General features: G+C 36.7%; 1 protein-coding gene across 1 annotated transcript in view; it reads left to right on the forward strand.

Moving 5' to 3' along the window:
* USH2A (usherin) overlaps positions 1–25,500 on the forward strand; it is a 389,040-nt gene that overhangs the window by 298,054 nt on the left and 65,486 nt on the right. Inside the window, exons 49-57 of the mRNA XM_031595830.2 lie at positions 4,901–5,069; positions 7,690–7,911; positions 13,045–13,268; positions 15,956–16,166; positions 16,562–16,759; positions 17,330–17,484; positions 19,228–19,426; positions 24,617–24,724; positions 25,258–25,441. Coding sequence (XP_031451690.2) covers positions 4,901–5,069; positions 7,690–7,911; positions 13,045–13,268; positions 15,956–16,166; positions 16,562–16,759; positions 17,330–17,484; positions 19,228–19,426; positions 24,617–24,724; positions 25,258–25,441 — 1,670 coding nt within the window. The remainder of the gene's footprint in view (positions 1–4,900; positions 5,070–7,689; positions 7,912–13,044; positions 13,269–15,955; positions 16,167–16,561; positions 16,760–17,329; positions 17,485–19,227; positions 19,427–24,616; positions 24,725–25,257; positions 25,442–25,500) is intronic.

The following is a 25,500-nucleotide window of genomic DNA, read 5'->3' on the forward strand; positions in this document are numbered from 1 at the left end:
TAGTATCTCTGCACAGCATTGTGCTGTGTAAATACACCATCTTGCTCAGAGCTATCTTGGGAATCCCTGAAAGAGCAAATGAACCTTTCTGCTAAAAGAGACATCTCTACATGCACATTCCTGATAGTAAGCCTAATAAAGATGAGAAAACATTCCTATTATCCCAAACAAGCTTTGCTCAAATCTGTACCTCTTGTTTCTAGTTGTTATCTGTTGTTCTGCTTCAGTGTTACAGACTTTGTTATTCTAACAAGATCTAACAAAATGCCCTGGCTGGTGTCATTGCCTGTGTGCTTGTAATCAGACCTGGATAGATGTATACCTCTCGAGTGCAAAAATAATTGTAAAAGATTGTTGTGTGTAATTGTTTAGAACAGCCGAGAATACTGTCTTGTGATGACTTTTGTTGACTGCCAGGAGGGTCCCAATGCAGTAACCAGTAACCATTTGCAAACCAGTGTTGTTTGGGTGTCCCCAAGTAGCCAAAATTGCCCACCTCTCCCTGTTTTCAGTCAGGTGTGCTTCATAGCTCTGTTCTGATTGAAATCTAAGATCAGACATCAGTTTACAGAGTACATAGCACAGGATATGTAGGGATGTATTTCTGTTAACAAGGGTATGTAGTCCAGCTTCATTCATCAGGAAGCATAACCTGACTTTGGTGGAAGGCCTGCCTTCCTTCATTGTCCGTGTAGCTCTGAACTGTCCTTCTGTTGTCACTGGCATCTCAGGGTGAGCACTGAAAATAATGAGACAGGTACAATAAAAATGTAATTAAAGTAGTGGTGCAAGGGCTAATAATTGCCATACTCATTGGATCAGGGGTGTGAACATCAACAATTAAAAGAGTCCTGACAGAAGGTGTTAATACTGCTTCAGAACTTTTTACTGTCAGTAACAAGAAGCTATATAAAGCTACAGTTAGTGAACTAATCAAATGTAACTAGGAAGAACAGGCTTACCCCTTCACTCACCATATTAACCCGTGCCACTTGTTAAAAAATTTTCTCTTTAAGTACAAGAGGAGCAAAATAGTGGCTTGATAACTAGCTTGACAGATGTGATTTCCAGGAGAGAGAATGAACACATCTAAACACTGATGAAGGATAGTGTGTCAATATTTATGTAAAACTGACTGTTAATGCTAGAAATTTTGTGAAGTCTTTTCATTTTCTTTCAGGCTTAGAGAACCTTTGAAAAGAGAACTCTTCATATACAGTGTGTTTTGTAACACACCTGAAAGTCAGGAAATGAAATTCATTTTAGTGAGATAATATTTAGTGATTTGTAACAGAACAGCAGTAATTTCTGTTCAAGGAGTTTTGATCTAAGGCTGCACTAATTACTGAAAGAGAACAGCAGTTTCAGAAACAGATGAATACGTTAGGGGAAAAAAAGGTGTTTATATAGATTCTGGGATAGTTTAAGTAAAAAAGAATGAGCTTTGCTAATTTAAAATATTCTCTCACTTGAGAACATGATGGGTCAATCATTTCTCTGGCGTTTGCTCCACAGGCAGAAATTTTTAATGAACTCTACTAGCTAATAGGAATTCCTTAGAGTGTTTTGTGAATTGCTATTTCACAAAGTGGCTTTGGCAGCAAGCGTTTGACAGGAAGGATAAACATGGCTGCCTAGCACATCTGTTTATTTGAGTAAATCGGTCCTAGCTTAACTGGCATGTGTCCATAAGGCTAGATAACATCCTTCAGCAAAGTCTTCAGCAAGCAGAGGGATTGAGGATGACAAAATTTTTATAAAACCTAGTTGCATAAGTAAATTTGGTGTATTTTTACTTATTCTTAAGAATAATTTTTAAAAAATGCAATTGTGTCTTGATATCCGTTTACTCTGCTGCAGAGTCTTAATTAGTCAGGCTTATCTCAGATATCATAATAATTCTTTCTTATGCCAAGCCATGCCCAGTCCCAGCACTCCTGGGTCACAGTCCCTCCACGTGCTTGGATTGGAAGATATCTATAGGATTGATTTAGGAGTAACTCAGTCTACCAATACTTTTAATGGCTGCCATGATAGCTCAGGATGAGCATCTTATTTCATCTCCACAGGTAACAGGGATATTCTAGTTAGCAAGATACATCAAGCATTTGACTCCGTTTATGAGAATGAGATCTCAGACTTGCCTAAAATGTTGGTGTCACTGTATCTGATTGCCACCAGGGTTCTGATTCCAAGTACAGTTACACCATCCAGTGGGGACTGTCATTTTGAGATCTAAGAGGATGAGATAATAATAACCTTTTGCCTCTATAGTTTTCAATCCATCCGTTTTTCTTCTTTGTCTATGACATAATTTTAGCATTACTTGAATGCATTTTATTTTATAGATTGATAATGCAGAATCCTTGGGCTGAATATCAATGCAAATAGAAACTATCTTTACAGAACTGCCAAAAAAAAGTGTTATTTAACAATTTACAGCTGACTGCAGAGGACGTTATGGAGCTACATAATAATATCACCAACTGCATCAATTGGTAATGCCAAAGGAGAGTCTGAATTTGTTTTAGAGATGACTGGACCCCTTTTTAGAAGCTGACTATGGGGGTACTGAGGATCTTAAATCATTTTTAACAAGAATAAGCATCTGCTGAAACTACTGGAACAATCCTAGCTGTTCAGCTGGGGATTTTTTCAGGGAATTCAGGAAGAAGAGAAGAGACACCAATAAAAACAGAAATAATGTTCCAATTAGAGTTCTTTGGAGTTACCACTGAAGTGGCCTTTCCAGTGTGAAATATGCAGAGCAGCTGTTTCTACTAAGTATTCATAAGACTAGAACTGTCTCATGGAAAGTGGAATGGCTGCTCAAGCATTTGAGCCAACGTAATGCCAAGAATGTGCAAATCTCTTCATCTGTAAAGACAGAAAGACTGCAAGTGAAATTTGAAGGGTTCCCATAATTGAAAAACCAAAACAGGGGTGACAAATGAAATCCATGAAAAGAGGCAGAGAAATTAGACTCAACAGGTCACAGAGGGAGGCACAATCCCAGAGGGCATGCAACTCGGGATAAAGAATATGTAAGAAACATGTATTTGGCCTCCTTTTGCACAGGCAGGTACAGCATTTACCGGCTCTGATGTCTGGAGTAGAGGAGTGTCCTTACAGGTATCAAGAGTTGTTGCTAAATGTATCTGTTCTAGGAGCAGTATCATGATGGCACTTGATTTGATATTTTTGAAAACTCAACATGGAGTGTGTACCAGACTTAGAAAATGAAAACCAAAGTTACAAAGCAGAGAAGAGGTGTAAAGCTGAGTTTTATTTGACAACCTAGCTCATGATCTGGAAGGACAGTGGGCTAATTAAATCAGTAGATTGGATGACATTATCAGTGACATGTTGAACAACAATAAATAAATAAATAAATAAAATAGGACCTGAAGAGAGAGGCTCAAAATTCCTGAGGAGAAAATGTTCAGCTACAATGGTAGTTTAAAACACGGATGCTGAATGGGAAAGTGTGCTGAAAAAGCACAGAATGAAGCATCAGTTCAAAACTGATGTAAGATATAAGGCTGTAAAACATCAAAATACAATGAGGAACGCCTTCTGCCCTACCCATTTGAATTCTCTTTGCTGTCTTGTAAGTTGTGACTTCAGAAGCTAACCTAATATTCTGAATGGAGATTGTGTAAAGGCCATTCAAAATTTAAAAACACAGAAAAAAAATTATCCACATAGAAGCCAGAAAAAAAAAAAAATTGTTTATGTATTCAAGAATTAATGATCATTTTTTCTTCTGTTTATATTTATTCTGACATTATGAATGTAATATAAATTATATTTCATATCTCTACTAGTATATGGGTTTATTTTATTTTATTTTTGCCAGCTAATTGAAGTGGCTAGGAAAAGATTCTTCTATAGGGGTTCTTTCCTCCTTTGCTGCAAAAAATGACCTGACTTAGAACATGGTTACGGTAAAAGATGGAAGTGCTCCATGTGAAAAAAAAAAAAAAAGAAAGGAGCAACTCTGTTCCAACATCTGTGCCATTCTGCCATTCTCTAATTGTCTAATTGTAAGGAACATCCTTCTGGCTAATGAAGGTTGCACTGACTGTAGGCTCTGAGGTTACATTTTTTACATTTGTTCTACTGCCTGCTCTGTATGATTTTCTGTGTACATTGTATCACTCCATTTACACGGGAATAAGTGTGAAAGTAATTATTTGATTGTTCAAGCCCATTATTTTCTTGACAGCACCTAGCAAAAAGTCCTCAGTTAAAAGACCTTCTCAAAATTTATTTCTATGTAAATGTTATTTTGAAAACAGACAAACAAAAACAACCAACCCAACCCAACAAAGTAAAACAACAACCTATCATTCTTATAGAAATGCTACTCTCTTTAGATCACATTGACTGAAGAACTGTAGTCATAAGTAGGTGAACATGCGTTACAAGAAGATCCCACATATTTTACAGTGGAAAAAAAAAAAAGTAAGAAACCATATTGGGAAACTGGTTTTTTAGTTGTATGGGTTTCAGATATGTCTCTTCATAAGTGACTAAATGATAGGAAAGAAAAGGAATTCATATCTACGTACTGCAATCTACTCCACAGAGAGACTCAAACAGCCTGCAAGGCATATGGAGATGATTCATGTTAATGGACTATTTTATTAAGGTGCAGTATGGTTGAAGGCCACAAAATAGCAGCATTCTGTCAGATATACAGTAGTTTATTGAAGTCTGATAATGCTGGAGGGCACAGGATTTTAGCCAAGTTACATTTTATTTGACTGCAGTCAGATTAGTGTCTGTACTTCGATGTTTTGTATGCATTTTTCATATACATAGTTTTGTCAGAGAACACGTTATGTTCTGTTTAACAGATATTGCCTTACTGATTTTTATTTTAAACTACTTTTAGGTATGTTGTAATGGGATTCTGCACGACAATAAACCTGGCTTCCAGTGCTGCGAGGACAAGTACATTCCATTTATTCTTAATTCACCAGGGGTTTGCTGTGGTGGTCAGATACATGCTGTGCAACCAAAACATCAGTGCTGTGGTGGTTATTACACTAGGGTATTACTAGGTAAGAGACAACTCCTTTCAAGTGCTTGAAAGAAACAAAACAACAAAGTTGATGTATCTGTTAAACCAAGGAGAATGAAAACATAGCAATAAATGTGGGATTTATCAAGATTTCTAGCATCTTCTAGGCTTGTGTTCAGTGGGATAAGCAAAGAAAATTGCACTTTGTCTTCTAAATACAGTACACTTTATACAATAAGGACTTAATTGATAAAATCTGATTATTGGGTCATTTCCCAGAGAACTAATTTATACCAAACTATATTTAATTGCAGTAAGTGCCGAATAATGGGGAAGGCAGTTCTGCCTAATGGGAACACCATCAGGCAATTTAGTGGTGCAGTTTAGTTCTCTGCTTGACTTGACCCCTTGTGACTTTTCCCTGGCCATCACTGTTAGCATTGAGGGTTGATACTGCATGTTACATTTCTACGATATTTTCTGCTGTTTATTTCTATCTTGTTACCTATCAAACTACATGTATTGGTTTTGATGGAAATCAGTTCCTTTCTTAAGGCAGATTGCACTGTCTGAATCTCAGAATTGTTGAAGAATTTGCCAAAACCATGTGCTGTAGTCCAGAGTTTGGTTTTCCTGGTGGTTGGTGGATTTTTGACATGGAGAGGGAAAGGAAACAGGGAGGAAAGTCCTTTTTGGGGCGTTGTTCAGAGCATATATCTCTTTGTAGGCAGTTGTCAGATTAGGAGCTAAAATGCTTCCATTACTCATGAGCTGGCACACGTTTCCTGGGCTCAGAAATGCTTGAATTTTTGCCAGCACATTCAGCACGTCCCAAGTTCTGATCTCTTGAAAAGTAATTCATATATCACAATATTAGAATGTCTTTCATTATGTCATCAGAAAAAGTGCTATCATACAGAAGAACCAGAGAAGAGTATTTTGCTGGCCTCATTAATTTCAGTGCAGTAAAATGGAAAGATTATACTGTGACCCTTGTCCCCAGCCAGTGGTCTATGCTAACTAGCTTAATGTTGTTTAGATCAAGAAAGAAAAGTACAGTGAAACAAAATGTCTTATATCTGAAAGTAGTTCTTCAGTCAGCAGTTCACAAGCATGAAATCTCAACATGATTTTAAACTTTTTTTTTTTCCTGAGTATACTTGCTGCTTTCTCTTTTTCCATACTCTAAAGGGCAGCAACATGAACAATGTTGGTCACTTTTTTTCATTTTTCTTTTTTATTTTTATAAATATGCTAATAACCTGAAGCTAAATGTTAATGTGGGTCATTCTTTGATAAGGATAACAATTAACTAGTAAGACTGCATAGCACTTTTCAGAGCAAGAGCATTTTCAAGCCTAGCTTGGAATGGATCCCATTTTGAGAGGTTAATTAGAAGATTACTGATCCTTTGTGTCTTATGTCTAATAGTTCTTTAAAAAATAAAACAAAAAAAAAAACCAACAAAACAAACAAAAAAAAAAAACGGTTTTATTTCCAATAGATGATAGATGTAAGCTGCATTCTGTGTTTTAATACTTTCTCTGTGTTATTGGAATTAGATTCCAAGAGATACAGGAAAATATGATAAAGTATATAAACAGATTATATCTTTTATACTCTAAAAATTTGTTCTCATATTTTTGTTTTGTTTTTGTTTTTGACTTTATTTGATAAATTAATTTATAAGGAAACTCTCTAAGCATACATATTTCCCAGATGTTGTTTGGCCAGCTTTTTAGCTCTAGATGTGCTGAAGCACACCGAGTTGAAGGTGTGGAGATTAAAAATTAGAAAGGAAGGAATCTCTTCAGAAGCAGAAGAAAGCTCTGTTATGTTTTCCCTATTTCTTCCAAGTGCTGTATCAGTGATGTCTGAGCCACAGGAAATATTGCAACACAGAAAAAGAAAACTTAACTTTTAGACCACTGGTTCAGATCAAGTGCAGGTACTAGCAAATGGAAACTATTGCCATTTACAGTCAGTTTTGTATTCTTTATATCATAAACTAGAAGTATCTAGTCCCATTATGGTGTCACTCTCATTGGCAGTCGTATCTTAAGTCCTTGTTGAGCAACAGCTGATGTTTTTGTTGAAGTAGCAGCCAACCCCACTGAATGTGGTGATGATGTTTAGTTTCTAAAGTTACTTTAATCTTTAAGTTCTTTGGCAGATGAAGTCTTTACTGACATGAAAAGCTCTTTAACTATTTTAGTCCTTCAAACAACTTCAGAATGAATTTGGAAGAGATGGGGATTTTTTTTTGCTGCGAAGAAATAGACTGTTTCATTGATCAAAGGAAGAATGAACTCCCTTTACTGTACAGCTACCTTTACCTAGAGGTTTTCAACTGTATAATTACATTTTCATAAATTGTTTTTGTTGATCTTCTCAATTTGTAATGCTTGCATTCTGATATCTCATAGAGTTTTGACCCTGAATTCATGAATTTATGTTTCTTTAATTATTTTTACAAATAAATACATGCTTGTACATAATTCTAAAGTACCAAGTGATTCCATGCTGTCTTGTGAATGGTCTGGTACACTAAGCTACTGGTGTGTAAATCCAGACTAAAGCTTTATGCAGTCAGTTGAGATCCTCTCAGGGATTTCAAGAACTGTACATGCAAAAAAATCTTTGTGTTCTTAAATTGACAGGTGAAGTATGCTGCCCTAACGAAGAACAAAACAGAGTTTCAGTTGGAATTGGTGACTCTTGCTGCCACGGAATGCCTTATTCTGCATCAGGGAACCAAATCTGCTGTGGTGGATCACTCCATGACAGTTTTAGCCAGCAGTGCTGTGGCGGAGAAGTCATAAGCACAGACATGGTCTGTTGTGGTGATGAGGAAAAAGGGACCGCATATAAAGCTCACACAGGTAAGTGAGAATTTTCAAGAAAAAAGAAAAAAAAAAAAAAAGAAAAATCTTTTTAAACCCCTTGTAGCATTTGCTTTTCAGCAGTGGGATGCTCAAAGAGTTAAGGTGTGTATGCCAGTTTTATTAAGAAGCTGTTGCACTCTACTCACCTGTTCTGATAGATTGCAAAACGGTTAGCATTTCATAACTCGTCTTCTTTACCTTTGTCCAAAAGTTGTGTTGTCTGGAGACAGAAATTTCAAAGAGAATTCATGATCTTTCATTATTCCAGACAGGAAGTAGGATCAGTCATCTTTTAGTCAGTAGATCTGAGGTTAGACTTTTCCATCTCATGGTCCCAGTAAATGGATTTTCTATTCATGCTGCAGATGTGGAGTTAGTCAACTAGGAATTAAAGGTGACAAATGCTATCTGGTTGGAGGCCAACATCCCTCAGTTATACACCTACACAGAGGTAAACCCACCACGGTTTAACACAGCTCAATTGCTAGAGCTAGTCATTTGTTCATCTGGTATACCCCATGGATTTCTTGCATATTGCAAGAAGCTACTACATCATCTAGATTTAAAATAAGAACATTACATCCTCATGAAGACTAGCTGGTGGCGGAGACTAGAAGCATTATTATACATCTCATTTGGGTATTTTCCTATGTCTTTTCTTTCTACAATTATTAGTTAAGATATATACCATCAGCCTTAGACTTTCTCTGCCTGACAGAAGATTTCAAAACCAATCTCAGTCCTGAAAGGGAACTCAATTTCAAAACATGGAAATAATAAAAGTTTAGTATCAGTTCTGCTTGGTGTATTAAGATTGGTGATGGCAGTGCTTTTGTTTGTGCCAGTTTGAGCCTCTTGTTGAACAGCTGAGGATCCTAACATATAACAAAGATCCCAGGTCAGAAGACTGAACTCCTTTCCCCCAAAATGAGCTCGCTCTTTCATTTACTTTTGTGTTCCCTGGATCCTTAGCCGCTGTGATTTTCAAAGTATTCCCATTCCATGGTGACTGTCAGGAAGGACTGAACTAAGAACCTCGGCAATGTTTTCTCCCCTCCAATGGCATATTTTGGAGTGAGTGCAGTGAGCCTCACTGCTTCCACGGTGCTCTCCCTATTTTGGTCCCTAATTGTGCCTAATCCACAGCATCCACACAGGGCTCACAACATCAGCTTGGAGCAAGGCCCTCTTGCTTAGCAGCGCATTGTGTGGCTGCCACAAGACGGGGCTGGCTCATAAAACATCTCTTTATGTACTTTATTACTTAAACTCTTTTATTTGCCTGCAGGAGCCCTTTAACAAAATCACATTGAATTGACTTTCTCACACCAAATCAAATCTCCCTGGTCCCAGTTCAGTTGTCTTTGTCAATATGTATTTTATAAATGGAGTGAATTAACAGATGCTGTTGGAACAGAACTGCTGGGGTAGCGTTTATGTTTTTACTGCTCTCTCTGGGCAGATGAGTTGTGTAGGAGTGTAATACAGGTATCTTGGGATGAAAGTTATGTTCTTCATTTCAGTATATATGTATTCTTAAGAGGTTTTTTTTTTTCCTTAAATATATATATTTAAAAAATCTTTACACTCCTCCTTTTAAAATGTGTTTAGCCTATAGCGCTCTATCATTTACACCATTTTTCTCGAGAATGGATCATGATGACATTTTTTTGGCCATTAAAAGGAAAACAGTAGCTTTTTCATCATTCGCGGATTTGCTGTGAGGACTTTATGCTATGAGCCAGCATATAGCTGAACACAAATACAATTTTGAAAGATGAATTAGTACCATAGTTGAAAAGAGATCATATTATTTCACATTAAGCATAGAATAGATTGTGGTTTCTTATCATATCGTATACATCATGCTGAATAGGTTTTTGCTTAATTTCTCAGAGTAATTCAGCCTTGCTAAATACATCATGAAGATGCAAAAGCACAAAATCTACATGTTCCCTATCCCTCTTATTTATAATAATCCTGATGGAAAAAAAAATGTCCTCACACAAAAATATAATTTACTTATCATTAGCAAACGGATAAGTAGAATTTTGTATGGATACAGTAATTGGAAAGCTGATCCCATTGTCTAAAAGGGGAAGAGGTAACAAGGATGGCTTTATGTAAAAACTGTCATGCTTCCCAAGCTCTTTTTCATAGCTTATAATGGATGCCGTGGTTAAAAATATAAGAACAATTTTAAAACCTTTTTTTTTTTGCGATTTTTAGTTCCTTCAAAAAATCGTATGAGAAAAACCACAGTTAATACAAGTGCAAATCTTGTGTGCAGCCTTATTGTTGCTTAATCAGTTCTGCTTAAAGCAGCGTGTTTCTTCAGATCACAGGCCCATGTTTGCAATGAATGTGGGTTTAAGGGCTTGAATGGAAGAAGTTTTTTGTTTGCCATAGTATACCTCTCTTGGAGAGTCTGTCATGAGATGTTTCTTCCATCTCAAAACAATCTTTTTTCTTTTTTTTTCTAATTTCCGTATACTTACATCTTATTTTATGCCCCTTGTTGGCCTTTTTAGTGGGGGGATCATAGAGACATCTACTGGCAAAGGCTGGCAGTGATGCCATCGTATGCACATATCCTGAGCCCCGCTGCTACTGAGTGATTATCTAAAGTTGTTGATTTCTGTCTATAAAGGATAATGGAAGCTTAAATCACTCTTGATTTTTTTCTCTTTTTTTTTTTTTTTTTTTTTTAAATTCTATTTTAAAAAAAAAGCTAGTGAAATGCCCCTATATTGACATCCCAGACTCATGAAAGATGATGCATTGTACTGTAGTGGTTTCTGATCTGTCGTAGTTGCAATACCCACATGTAAGCCAAGGATTTTTGGAATAGTTTGCAATGTACACTGGCTCTGTATTTTGTTGATCCTCTACTCTGGCTCCAAAGGCTAAGCCTTCTAATACTCATTTTTCCCTTTTGAAAGCATTGGTTTTGCGGATTTACTAAATTAGTCATTCATCACTCAGCTATGTTTGTGAATTTTTTCAGTTGCTAGGGACGAATGTGAAATAATTGTTGACAGAAATCAGTGTTAGCAAGAAGAGTCCTTTCCAGCCCATGGATTTTCTTTTTTGCTGTAATGTATTATGTTCCTATGAAACAAAAATATATAAAGCATGACACATGTATTCCAGCTGATTTACAAACAAATATTTTGTGTTTTGGTATTTTTCTGATTTTAGCCACAGGTTTATATGAATTTCTGGACCTTTAAGCAATTGAATAAAGTGATTTTTAGAAGGCAAATCAATCCATCAATATTACATGGCCTTATTTTGTTTTTCTAGGAGCATATTTAAAATTGTATATTTGAGGTGTCAAGGTTCAGGAGTCAAGTGCTACATGTGATAAATTAAGCAAAGGTCAGAGGCTATGCAATGCAGTTTCAGAAGATTGTCTACCTCCGCCTTTGCAGCTCATTCATGCTGAAGTGATGCACTATGGGAATTACTACCAAACTCTGCTCTGCAACATCTGCTCTCCCTAAGTGAGTTAGTGCACGTCAGACATCTTTATGTCAGAATATTGCAGTGATGGATGCAGTCTTCAGAAAATGCTGCATAAAAATCTGGTGTGCCGTTCTGGCCATTAAGTGAAATTACTATTTAAATTAATGGCGCTGTCACAGTTTATCTGTGCAAAGAATGAACGCTGATTAGGGTATTAAGTAATTAGCAATTTATCACACTGGAACAAGGCTGATAATAATTAAAGAAGTAATGGTTTACCAAAGAAACTAGAAAGGGAGTCACTTCTTGTTATGTGAGTGAAATCTTGGCTGAAAAATTTAATTCAGTCAAACAAAGATGAGGTTCACACTGAAGGAATACAGCCTTGTTTGTTTCAATAGAAAAACAGTTCATTATCAAAATTTTAGTTTTCCTGTCACAAGTCCCTCGGGGCTATCTGAGTTGCTTATTAGTATTGAATTGAGTCTTTTTCTGCATTAATTCTCTACTTAAAGTTGTTAGAATCCTAGGACAATTTGGAAAAAAAAAAAGGGCGTGAACAGTAGGAAATATTTACCTCTTGGAATGCTGCTGATTACAGTTTGATTCTGTGAATGAAACCGGTCCTGTAAATTGGTGAAGCATGCAAGTAACCAGCATTTTGCGTGGTTGCTCTGAATCCTTTAGATGGATCATACATTTGAAGAGTAATTTTCATTATCTATGACTTCCAAAAGAGAGATTTGCTACAATAAATGGCAGAGAGTAAAGTGGCTACTTCTGTAGGTGTATTAAATATCTATGTACTCCAGAACTTGCATCAAATACAAATTACTTTGTAAGCATAATAGTAGATCACAGCTCTGGGGGAGGTTATTTTGTGTCTAAGGGGTGTTTGTGGCATTTGCTTTGGAGTTAAAATTTACCCCTTTCATTAGGTGATGTGGGATTCAAATACAGAATTTCACAGTTGCAAAACCATATTTATGAATATATGGAAAATTGCACTTTTCATTTTCATTTTAAAATAGAATTACTAAAAATAGAGGGAAATCACTTGAATTCATTTTTTAAAGTTTTCAATTACACAATAGAATGAAAATTATGTTCAGAAACAAACTTCTTCGAGTAAAATTATGAGATGGCTAAAACTTCCCTGTGGGTATTTTACCCATTTGGTTTCGTATACATTGCATGTACACTTACTTTAGATCACAAAATATGATGTGAAGCATTTGAGGATGCTGGGATGCACTGTTTGGAAGACCGCCCGTATAAAGGAGAATGAATGAAACCTGACTGGAAGGTAGAGGATCTTACAGGAAGTTTTCATCAACAGTGTGTCCTTGAACTGCAGTGCACGCCTTGGTTTTCATAGCAAAGGCTGTTACAAAAGTTGAAGAATGGTGCCAGTTATCTTTAGGTGATCCCTGTTTATTCCTTGAATTCTTGTTTTCAGGTAGGTCTAGAAGTTAGAACTCTTGCTGCAGTCACCTCACATTCCAAACTTAATCTCGTTTGAGCTAAATCAACGTAATTCCCACTGCTGAAGATTCTATGCCAAGCTAGATTGCAGCCTCAGCTTTTTCCTTTCTAAACTCTTTTAAAACTTATTTACATATCATATTCAGACGTATATTTTTTTTTGTTTGTTGGTTTCAGGGATGTTCTGCTGTGGGCAGGAATATGTGAATGTGTCAGATACCATATGCTGTTCAGGTTCCAGTGGTGAGTCCCTAGCACATGTTAGGAAGAATGACCAAGTGCCAGTAAAATGCTGTGAGACTGAACTTATTCCAAAGAGCGAAGAATGCTGTAATGGAGTTGGATATAATCCTTTGAAATATGTTTGCTCTGACAAGATTTCAGCTGGAATGATGATGAAGGTAATTGATAGAAAATCTCTCGGTAGCTCTGATTTGATGATGGAAAGAGAAATACACTGTTCATAACTATTTTTCTAAAATAGGAATATAAAAACTCTTGTGTGCATTATTCATTTTCACATTACATCCATATTAATACCGAATGAGTTCACCATGATTGATGTTATTGCAATGAATTCTAAAGGAATTAATAATGATTAGCTGCCTCTGTGAAGTGTTGCCCAGCACCTCAGATTAGTGCAGTGGCTATAAGCTGGCATACTAACAAGACTGGCATGATAGCCAGTTCCCTTTCTGTGGCCACTGTTCCTGGTTACGTCCCTTGAGTGGAATCTGAAATTGAAGTGGCCAGTTCTGAATCATAAAAAGCCTATTACATTTCAGTTTGAACAGGCAGTATATCATAGATTACCCTAACCTCAAAATATATATACAGATAAAAGTAAGGCAATTGATATTTTCTTGATGAGCTTAACTTTGGTCACACCAACAGCAGTTTTGGCATCAGTTTCAGCAGTGTTAGTATAGGTCCTTGTGTAAATTCTAGCAATGATTTTTGATGCCTTTGACACCTAGCAAATTACACAGTTGTTTGTTTTTTTGTTTTGTTTTTAACCTAATTTTAATGTAAGAGTATACTAAGCAACATAAAGCTAGTTCTGCCTTTTTAAAGAGTGGCCAGTGACATAGGTACCAACATGAAACAATTTGGCCAAATTTCAGCTGCAGCTCCCATTGAATTCTACAGAAATTTTCAAGTAATAACATCCTCTATGTGTTATACATGAGCTGTAAAAATACTGCCCGTTTTTATTTAAATGTTTATTCAAGAAAATAAATGTTTCAAAGGATGGGAAATGTTTAAAAATATGTATAAATTTATGTTTAGATATAGATTTATATTTAGAGAGTAACAAAGTAACAAAGAAATTAGAAAAAGAGGACAGGATTTTGTGATTTGGATTTTTTGGATGCTATAGTATGGAAGTTAGATATTGTGTGTATCACTAAAATAAAAAGAAAAAAAAGAACAAATACAGCCACGTACAGGTGTTCCTGTATTGTTTCCATTCATCTGCCAGCATAATACTCAGACATTTCTTCCATATTCTCCTTTTCATGTAACTTCATTTTCAGACTGAATAATTTTTTCCCAGACAAAATCCAAAGTATTGTGATGAGATTCCTCAATGCACTGTATTTGTTTATGCATTGCAAAAATGGCTGGGAATAGGTTAATGAATTCTCGTATATAATATACTAGATACGTGTTTTTGGTATAATGTATTAACAGAGGAGCCACTTAGAATCATAGAATCATCAAGGTTGGAAAAGACCTCTAAGATCATCCAGTCCAACCGTCCACCTGTCACCTGTATTTCCCACTAGACCATGTCCCTCAGTACATCTAAACATCTCCTGAACCCCTCCAGGGACAGTCATCCCATCACTTCCCTGGGCAGCCCATTCCAGCACCTGACTACTTTCTCAGAGAAGTGTTTCCTAACATCCAACCTGATGTCCCCTTGTGCAACTTGATGCCATTCCCTCTATTCCTATCACTAGTTACGTTGCAGAAGAGGCCGACCCCCACCTCACAACAACCCTTCAGGTAGCTGTAGAGAGTATTCATATTTCACTTAGATGCAGTAGAAAGGCTTCCTGATATGCACAGATTTACTAGTATTAAAATGACTGATATTCTGAGATGTGTCCTGGAGCTACAGTGTGTTTTGTCTGAGAATCGAATCCATCTATATCATACATCTTATATTATATGTATCACAATGTAATTTTTGTAAGAATGTCAAGTTATGAAAATTAGATTAACTGAGCTTCATAATCAGCTAACAAACTAATTTTGATAGCTGAACAAAGCATTGTAATCAACTATTTTTTGCTTCCTCTTTCAAAGTTTGTAGCCTAATGTGCAGAAATATTTGTAGCTAATATTCCTACAAATTCCTGCAACAAAATTTTATGAGAATTTTTGCTCTCTAACTTATGGTTTGGTGAAAATATTCTTGTATGAATTTCATTGTAAACTTGTAGACGTTCTGTACATATTTCTATTTCTGTGAGTTGTTCTTTATGGGTAAGATCTTACATCTACTTCAGTGCCTGTAGAGGTACCCTTATTACACGTCTGTTGTTCAGGACTGACACATTAGAGGGCCTAAGTTCTCTAGCCCATGGATAGGGTCCTCAGTTCTTGAAAGCTGCCAAGAAATTGCACAGAGCCCCATTGTATACTTGGAAATCTGGGAGAAAAGTTGGGAATTTGCTACTGATTTGCCACAGGATATTGACCTTCGGAGTAGAATAATGTTCAAATTATCAGGTAAAATCACATCATCATTTTGTTATAGGCTTTAAAAAAAAAAAACCCACACACATAAAAAAAAAAAAAAAAAAAAAACACCACACACACACACACACACAAAAAAAAAAAAAACACACAAAAAAAGTCATTTAGGGGTCCAGCTGTTAAAATCTGTAATTTTATTTTTTTTTTTAGAAGACAGGACAGGGGCTTAAAGGGTCTCTGTCTTTGTGTGCTAGAAATACCACTGCACTCTGTGTGGTTGCCTAATTTCGATGTTGTGTAAAGACAGAGAAATACCAGTGAGATAATTTAAGGAAAGGAAGATGGGCTAAATATGTTAAAATTATATGTGTGTCCTTAGGTTAAGGAAGAATGCAAGGCTAATACCCTTTGTCCTTTACCTATGGAGAAAACAGCACATTGTGGAAAGTGTGACTTTGATTCTAGAGAGAATATCTGTGCATGGATAAAAAGTTCACAGAGAGCTACAGGAAAGGAGATAAAGGAAGATGTGTGTCCAGTTGAAGAGGAGACTGTCTACACAGGAAGCCCAAACCAGTATTCATTCACAGGTAAGGAAAACTGGCATATGGAATTGGTGATTTGCTAGTGTGTTTAATTCACCTGGGATAAAAAGATGTCCTGAATGCTGTCAGGTATTCTAATTGACTGTGAAGCTATTGTAGTGAAGTAGCATTCTTTAAGAACTAGTCAGTGAATCAAGACAGTATCTTCAGGGAATTGAAATGAGTAATAAGAAGTTCAGTGAATACATGAGATCTGAAGCTCCTTTCACAACTATTGCTATAAGTGTGTCTGTACCAGACAATGGCCTTACATCAGGGAACAACTTCTGTATCTGTTTTAAACATGTAAGTACTTTCATAGGCACAGAAAAATGAAGCAAAACTTATTTTGTATATTGATTAATAATTGAGATGATCCAAATGTAATTTTCTTTTTCTAGATCTGAACCTAGAACCTTTTGTCACGTATGAGTACAGGGTGGCCGCTTGGAATAGCCATGGAAGAGGTTTCAGTGAAATTAGCAGAGCTGTCACTAAGCAAGATGTGCCACAAGGTGTAAGTCCACCAAAATGGGCCAAAGTGGATAATCGGGAAGACATGATACTCCTAAACTGGAAAGAACCTCTCCAACCGAATGGTACTGTCATATGTTCAGAAAAAAAAAAAAAAAAAGAATATATTCTATCATTACATTGATAGCGTTCCAAAATCACAAAATGTTGTTTAATTAATCACTGCCACTGAAATATACTTTTTGCTCTAGGTTGAGATCATTTTCATCACCAGTAAGAGTAGATTCTAATTTCTATTAAAAGAAAAGACAATTTAGTATGTCACTAAGAAATGCCCAGAAATCTCTTTTGAGAACAATTGTAATAATAATAAGGAAATAGAATCATATTATAAAATAGGGGGAAAGGTGGCTTGATACTCATACTTCTTTCAGGAAAACTTGGTTATGTTTTTCAAACAGTGAAATCTTGGACTAGCTCTCTTAATTAACACTGAGATCTACTGAGATGTTGATGTAAACGTTGAGTAGAGTAACTGGCAATTGGCACTGACCATTTAAGTGGAATGATTGCCTGTTAGAGTGGCTGCCTGCAGATTTCCTTTAATATTTTCTGTTTGCAGAGGAGGTTATTGTAGAATACCATCATGCAGTATTTCTCAGCTAACAAAAGGGAAAACTTTCTTTCTGTGATAGGTCTTATTATTCACTATATCGTTCTTCGAAATGGAATTGAGCGTTTTAGAGGAACCGAAATGAGCTTCAGAGACACAAGTGGCATCCAGCCATACCATGAATATTCCTACCAGCTACGAGCTTGCACTGTTGCTGGTTGTGCAGACAGCAGCAAGGTTAGTGAATTGGTCTTCACAGAACTAGTCCCAGACTTTTTTATCAGCCACTGTGGTAACATAAAAATGCTTTTGGAAAGGTGTAATTTGAAGACACGATGGTTATTGAGTAGGTGAAAAACATTAATAATTCTTATTTGGATTCAGCCACTGACAGATGATTATTTGGAACCTAAGGTTAATACAAGCAAGCAGAAGAAGAAAGCAGTAGCTCAGTCTCGGCAACAATGAAACTGCACTGTATAAACTGATGTTTGTTAAAGAGAAAGCTGCACATAGTAGAGTAAGGAATATTAAAATGCACGTTCTCTATGCCTTGAAGTTTAATCTTCACTTCTCCCTAAGATGTTGATAGCTTCCTCCTCCTTGGTATTTCTTAGTTTACCTGCTTTAGCTAGTATATCAGCTTCTTCAAAAGCCTTATTCTGGGGATGCTTCTACTACACTACCCTTCACTAGCTTTCCATGTCTACCTCTACTTCAGGCTTTACACTTGCCTTGTGCACACCTGCCTCTGCTTCTGTTATAAGCAAACAGAACCTCTTTCCTACCCTTGTCAATGTTTCTTTCTTCTCTTGTCACATAGAATCACAGATGCCTTTCACCAGCATCACTATTTAAACAGCTGTAGTTTTTCTTCTGCAAAGTATCAGCCTTACTCAATGTTTGGAAGAGCTGCTTGGGTGACCATTTTTCAAAATAATAAGCTTGCCTTTGTGAAAATGAATTTCTAGGAGTGCAAGCATAAGATCTGTAGAAGTGGCAAATAAGGACTGTGCTTTGTAATGACAATATTTGTGGGACTGAAAAGTTGGGGCTTTTTCTGATGTTCAGATGTTTTTCTCATTGTTCAGTTCTCAGCCAAACGTATGATGAAAGGAAGCACGGACACAGAGTGATGGAGATAGGAGGATAGTCCTCTACCTACACACACAGCTGTAGTCTGGAAGCCATGGAGACATAGTTGCTACAACCATTAGCCTAAGCTGATAAATTCTCCTTAGTCCAGTTGTCTGTAATTAAGGAGTTTACTGCTGCTAACACTGAAATCTGCAAGTAGAGACTGATTCAATCAGATGCACTAAGACAAGATATGATAGAGGGCACATTTTTATATTTACAGCATTATATAAATACTTTATAGTGGTAATAACAGAAAAAGAAAAGCAGTTCTCAGAGAGAAAGGTCTGACTCACTTAGTAAATGAGCGTGATTTGAATATGCCTCTGTGGGAGAAAGTAGAGATATTTGTGCTTTTACAGAGACCTAATAAGTGCTAAGTTATTCTTTCAGAATCTTAGGTTTCCTTACAAAACCATGGAGTTGCAAATAACTTTGATAGAGTTCAGATTGTACGGGATATTTTGAGGCTCAGCCCCATGTTTACTGGTGCTTAAAATAAATGAAATCAGGCAGTTAAAATGCAGAGACACTGACGAACCATATGGAAGAGAGTTATCAAGAGTTTTCAAGCAATACAGTTTTTGTTGTTTTACCCTGTGCTATACACTGCAGCTAAAATGTGGTGAACCTGTTGTGATAAATTGTAGACATAGACTTATGTAATATATTCAAGGTCAGATTTCATTGTAAAAAAAGGAGGAAAACACTAACTAGTTCTCCAGGCTCTTGGTAATGATATGCCAGGCCAAACAACATTTTAAAATGAAAGTGACATTCTCATTGATCATGGTATCTAGTGTACTATTACATTAAATTGCTCTTTAATTCATATGTCTTCAGGTAGTTGCAGTCACTGTCCAAGGAGTCCCAGAGAGTGTTCAGCCACCAGACGTCAGTGCTCTGAACTCAACAGCACTGCATTTAAGCTGGATTGCACCCAAGAAACCAAATGGCATCATCAGAGAGTACCAGATCAGTCAAGTGGGAAAAGGACTTATATACTCTGACACTGGAAGCAGAATGCACCATACAGTATCAGGTAAGTAGGTAGATCTCTCTGAGAAGCTAATGTCCTGTCCTTAAGACTTAAGGAAATAATAACATTAAAACTGCCACCTATCAGTAACTTTTAAATCTAGCATTTTGTGCTCAGTTTAGAAATGCTTTATATGACTTTACATATTTTAAACTTACTTTCCTCAAGCCTTTCAATTCTGCCACTATTAGTTAAGATATTAATAGATGTAATTTCAAAATTATGAAACAAATCTATCAAGCTCAATTCTTGATACAAGCTTTGTGGTGAGCTTGAGCTCTCAGATATTCTTTGTAGACCTGACATCCGTTCACACAGATACAACTCCATTTTACTGTCATTAATGTGCCACTAATGTGGTTGAAGTCACGTAGCACTGTAGGAGCAAGCAGTACCTTATGCCTGAGGTAATAAAAAGGAAAGAAAGACTGAAAGGGAAAGAGTCAAGATTGTGTTTATGAACTTATGTATTTCTTATGGTCATTTTCTAAACGCTCAGTAAAGTTTCACTTATGTGCACGTATCTGAAAAAAAACCTTTATTCAGGAGATTTGGGGTTGATTTTATCTTTTCTCATTTGTTGAACTCAGCTTGCTTGTCAAATTCTTATATTTATGGCTTTTAAAAATTTATAATTACATTATTTTTTTCTTTTTTTCATACCTGTTGGTAAACACAAATTTATATGTTACAAATAATGTTAATAGCCACCCAAGAAACAGAAGCTGATTTAGAGTATATCAAGCCCTTACAGCATAACTCCCCTCTCATCTCCCCTCTCAATTGCTCACAGTGTCATTCTGACTCAAGCTGGATCCCTTAATGTTTTCAATCAGATCTTCTTTTCATTGTCCCTTGAGAAGACAGAGGGATTCTTTGACTGTACCGTGCCCAAGTATAAAATTCATCAATGGTTTATCAAACTTGGTGTCAGATCTACTGCTTCTGAACAAGGGAGTATTAATTTAGAGTATTCAAGTTTGTGGTATATGATTCAGAATTGCTGTTGTTAGTTCGTGATAAAAAGAACACCTACCAAGATGCAATGATTTGTCAGTAAGCCAATTGAAAAACACTTCTGTGATCCCACTTCCTTCCCAAAAAGTGGTTATATCTCCAGAACTGAAATTTGTAATGCGAACAATATAGCTTTTCTTGCCTATTGCAAGGAAGAAGAAATCCTTGAGAAACAAGGATCTTTTTTCTTTTCGTGTGCCTGTTCCATTAAGCAATTATCTACTGCTGCCACATTCAGCCAGCAGCAAAACAAGTGATCATTCTTTGTCATAATCAAATGTTGTGTTGTTTTCTGTGGGAGGTTCTTTGGAAAATAATGTGGAATTAATCGCACTGATTCTGTACTGTGGATAACTATTGCTCCGTAAATCCAAAGAATAAGCTAGAAGAATTTTTTTTTTTTTTTTTTTTTTACATAATCTCAAATGTTTGAACTAACTGTTGTCTTATTCCCTGTGGATGTAGGTTTTGATTTTCTTGTCTTCTTTTTTTTCTTCGCCAAAAACATCCGCTTTTCCCTGAGCAACAGTTGAACATTAATGAAGCTGTAGCATTAATATTACTTGAGACTTTGAATCTCGGGTCTTGCAAATAACAGACGAGAAGGCTAGCACCTTGCCACTGCACCATTGTCTTGCTGCTTATTTTTAATTACATCAAAGCTTTGGAAACATGATCCCACAAATGCTTTGTGGGAATAGCCGTGAATGTGCTCATCATGTGAAATCCATAAATTGCTTATAATCCTCTCAAGATGTTAAAAAAAGCATTAAGTAATTGAAGACAGGAAGTCCTCAGTTAATTATTTAGAGGTGTTATCAATGCTTTAAGCAAACTGAAGCATTTTCTGCTATCTCACTGAGTTGAATGCCACTGGGACATAAGGGCAGCAGCCATCATCTTCTCATATTCTCTAATGCAAACAGCACATGGCAGCTTGTCAATAAAAGACCTTTTTATATCATTTATTACTGAACACTTCCACTACCCTGTAAAGAACAATTTGGATGACAGTTATGGCATTGTTTCACTTTGCGTTACTACTACTTTACAAATGGGCCTGCTAATGCTCTGCACTGGGGGGCAGGCAGAGGGTAAGACTGAAGAAGATAATTAGAGGAATTGTAAGAGAAAGCTGCGAGTGCCCTCTTCAGCAGCAGCAAGTGGGCCTGTAGTAAAATCTCAAATATCTCCCTTTTTAATACACTAAATAACATACCTCAAATAAGGAGCTTTATCAAGCATGTATAGAAACAGTCATCTTTAGGTAAAATTCAGACAGGATTGTTGACATTAAAGTTAGAAGATACAAGATTATAAAATATACATGACTGAATAGTTTCAAATATATTCTCTATTTCATGGTAGTGAAAATTGAAGAGATGCAATAATGCTGTCGCTGGTCAACTCCCTCTCCACACAGCTCTGAATTACAAATAATACTTATCTAAAAGAAGCTCTTGGGAACGGAGGGGTTGTGTGAGGCTGTGGTCAGAAATCTGACATCCTCCTGAGTAAAATTCCTATAGTGGGACCAGAGAGTGTTAGCCTGGAAGCTAATTACTGACCTTGCTTGAGCCATTCTCACAAATGAAGAGAAACAGCATCAGAAAGAATTATTTAGCTAATCAGACAGTGCAATCTTTAAAAAGCTGTTTCGCAACTCCTTTGGCAAACAACGAATACAGCAATAAGAAGATAGACTTCTAAGTGTAAAACAACAAAATAATAATAGACTAAAAAAAAAAAAGAAAGAAAGAGAAGTATCCTCTTGTGAATAATCACATAGAGAAATTGGAAAAGCAAAACGCTGTTTATTTTTCAAGATTCTTACTTGTTATTTTTATTATTAATCACATACATAGCTTTGTACAGAATTTTCCAAAGCATACGTAAGAGAAGGCACTTAATGCAAAGCTTTAATAACCTAGATAAAAATCTGCTATGACTGCTCCATGTATGACTAGAGGTTTCAGGTATCAGAATTTCGCCAATAAATTTGGTGAAACCATGTGCTCTTTTTTTAATGCCCATTTTTCTCTTTAAAGTGTAGCTGTAAATGAGTATTGCTTTATTATGCATGTTTCCTTTAAAAGTGAACATGACTGCCTTTAGGGGAATTCAAGTAATTTGTTGCCACAGTAATCTTTTCTATCCTGAAATGTTAAATACTTGGCTTTCCTCCACGCCTTTGCCTCTCTCTAGTCTGCAAGTGTCATTTGCTCCCTTCTTACTTTTATACTCGGTGTTCAGGTGATTTTTCTTCTCTTCCAATTCATGATTATGTTACAGTCAGGGCTGTCCCTCTGAGTCATCTCTTTATTTTCTCTCTTTCACATACCGTGCAATTTGTAAGCAGCCTGCATGCCTTCCATTCATTATTTTACCTTTCTACATAATCGGTCATTCGTACTTCTCTCTCTCTTTTTTTTTTTTCCTATGTATTTTAATTAAAAAGTCTCCATACTGGCTATAAGCAAGGATTTGTTTATAAACAAAGATCTTGCCCAGGCATTTTTTCCTTTTCACAGAAAAGCATTGTTCTTGAAGTAATTACAGTGAGGCCCACCAGTTACATCACAAGTATGATCACAAAGCCAAGCACTTACAAATTGACCTAGATAATATGTGTGAATTGACCTGTCTAATCCTACTTCGGTCTCTTTTACATAAACACTATGAAATGGCCTGTATGACAATGGCACGGTCGTTTGCAGGTAGGGTTGCTGCCTCATTTCGTGTACAAGCTGTGCCTCCTCCAGGGCAGAATAATCATAACAAAAAGAAGTCTTCTGTATAGAAGATTGTCGCTTCAGCTTTTGTGGTGTTTGGTAGGGTTATTCCTCCTGGGAATCTCGGTGTAGATGGGCCTAATTGGAAGTCTGCACGCAAATATCCTTTTGGCTCAGCAAACATCAAGGAGGCACGAACCCAAAGTTCATGCAGATGTGGAGCACGATGAGGGAAGCCACAGGAATGGCACAGACCCATTTTCAGCCCAGCCTTGTGCCCTTAGCCAAGCTCATAGATGTGCCAGCCTCCATTTCCAGCACAGCACTGTCTGGCCTCACCGATCTGGGGCCACATCCTGGCCGTGCCCCGGCACCAGGGAGGTGTCCAGGGCAGAGGCTTCCCCAGCTGCTGCTGGCCTGCCCTGCTGCCTGGCTCGTGACAAGGAAGAGGCTTGGGCAGGTCTCTTGTATCCTGTGGGACAGCGGGTTAGAAAGTGACAGCAAAAGAAGGGTAGGAGGGTGTTGAAGGAGTGATGGTCCCAGGATTAAGAGAGTTCTCTGGGGCATTCGTTTCCGTTTAGGCTGCTTGCTGGCTGGCACGAAGGCAGACACATCACAGGTTTGCTGTGAAATTTGTTCTTCACGTTGCTACCCTCAAGTCCACTTTTCTTCATTCAGTTTGGTAACCTACAGGCAGTTTGGTGTCAAAACTGAAGTCACTGACACAAGGTACAAAGATGTTTGAAAATTTCTAGGATAGGGTCAAAGCAATTTATTCTCTTGTAATCTCATTCAAGAATGCCCAGCACAAAAGGTCTGAGCTGAAAAAAATAAGTTTCCTAAAACTGATAAGTAACTAACATTAATATCTTGAAACCTGGTTATCATTCTTATTTCTGATTGTTTTTCAGCAGATTTAGCAAAAATCAGGTGCTTATTGGTTGGAAATCTTCGAATTTCTATGGCCATCACCAGTGATGGAGAGTATGTCTTTGCCAAGAATGGGTGACTTCCAGTAACATTTTAATTATTATGTTTGGATTCAAAAAGAAAAAAAAAAGCAAATTGTCAGGATGTTCATTTGGGCTGAGGTCTGGCCTGTTGTTCCTGTGTTGCAAGGGCTATCTAAGTAAACTGATTTGAAGCTGAGATATGTCTAAATGAAGGACATGTATAGATCCACTGTAGCATAGTAACATATTCAATCTGAATTTTGTCAGGTTTTTTTTTTTTTTAATTGTAGAGTATATATTTCTAAGTTAGCAATAATTCACTATTTCAGTATTATTCAGATGTAAAGAGGAATTACTCAAATTTTATGTTTGCCAAAAATACTAAAAGTTAAATCTACTTTACTACCTTAAAGTTACAGTATTTCCTATGTAGTTGCATAGTTCTTGAGATGCCAGACATCAGCATTTAGCCTAATCTCTGTTCTTTCTAGGTCTGCAGCCATACACTAACTACAGCTTCCTGCTTACTGCATGTACATCTGCTGGCTGTGCTTCCAGTCAACCACTTTCAGGTCAAACTTTGCAAGCTGCTCCTCATGGTAAGGGGAAAAAGACTTTCTTATAGACCTGCAATGATACAGTCATTAGGTCTTGTATTTTTAATGGTTTAACAAGGTGCAAAACTCCATTATCATCCATCAAGCTATCATGTATAAATTTACACAAGAGAATTTGTCTTTCTTCTTGGATCTCATCACTGTCTTTGCACTTACTGCCTGGCACTGCATTTATGCTTTGTTTTTATGACAATTTTTCCACATTCATCTTGAAGTTAGCCAGGTTAGATTTAACAGATGTATGTTTTTAAAATCACAAATAAATGTGCAGAGAGAACTCGACACAGAAATGCTGGAGACTTTGACTTTGTTCTCCATTAATCTGTATTTTATCTAGTTAGATACATTTAACGAGTGTTTAATTAAGAATGTGTATTAAATTCTGTCACCCTTGCTGGCAATGTTTAATGCTTTTGTTACATTTGCTGAAAGCAACAGCACAAACTGTAGAAATGGAAAATACATCTTTATGTTTCTGTCATTAAGTTAAATTAGTGCCATTGTGGTGTTACTAGGGGTATGGCCGAAACCTCATCATATCATAGTCAGCTCAACAGAAGTAGAAATCTACTGGAGTGAACCAGAGATACCCAATGGACTCATTACTCAGTATCGATTATTTCGTGATGAAGAACAGATATTCTTGGGTGGTAGCAGAGACCTGAATTTCACAGATGTTAACCTGCAGCCTAACAGTAGGTAAGGTATATTAACGTACTTTGGTAATGTGTGAAAGATGTTGAAAATATGTGTTTGTG

The sequence above is a fragment of the Phasianus colchicus genome, chromosome 2, assembly GCF_987193195.1.
Source record: "Phasianus colchicus chromosome 2, bPhaCol1.hap1.1, whole genome shotgun sequence".
In the NCBI taxonomy this organism is placed as follows: domain Eukaryota; kingdom Metazoa; phylum Chordata; class Aves; order Galliformes; family Phasianidae; genus Phasianus; species Phasianus colchicus.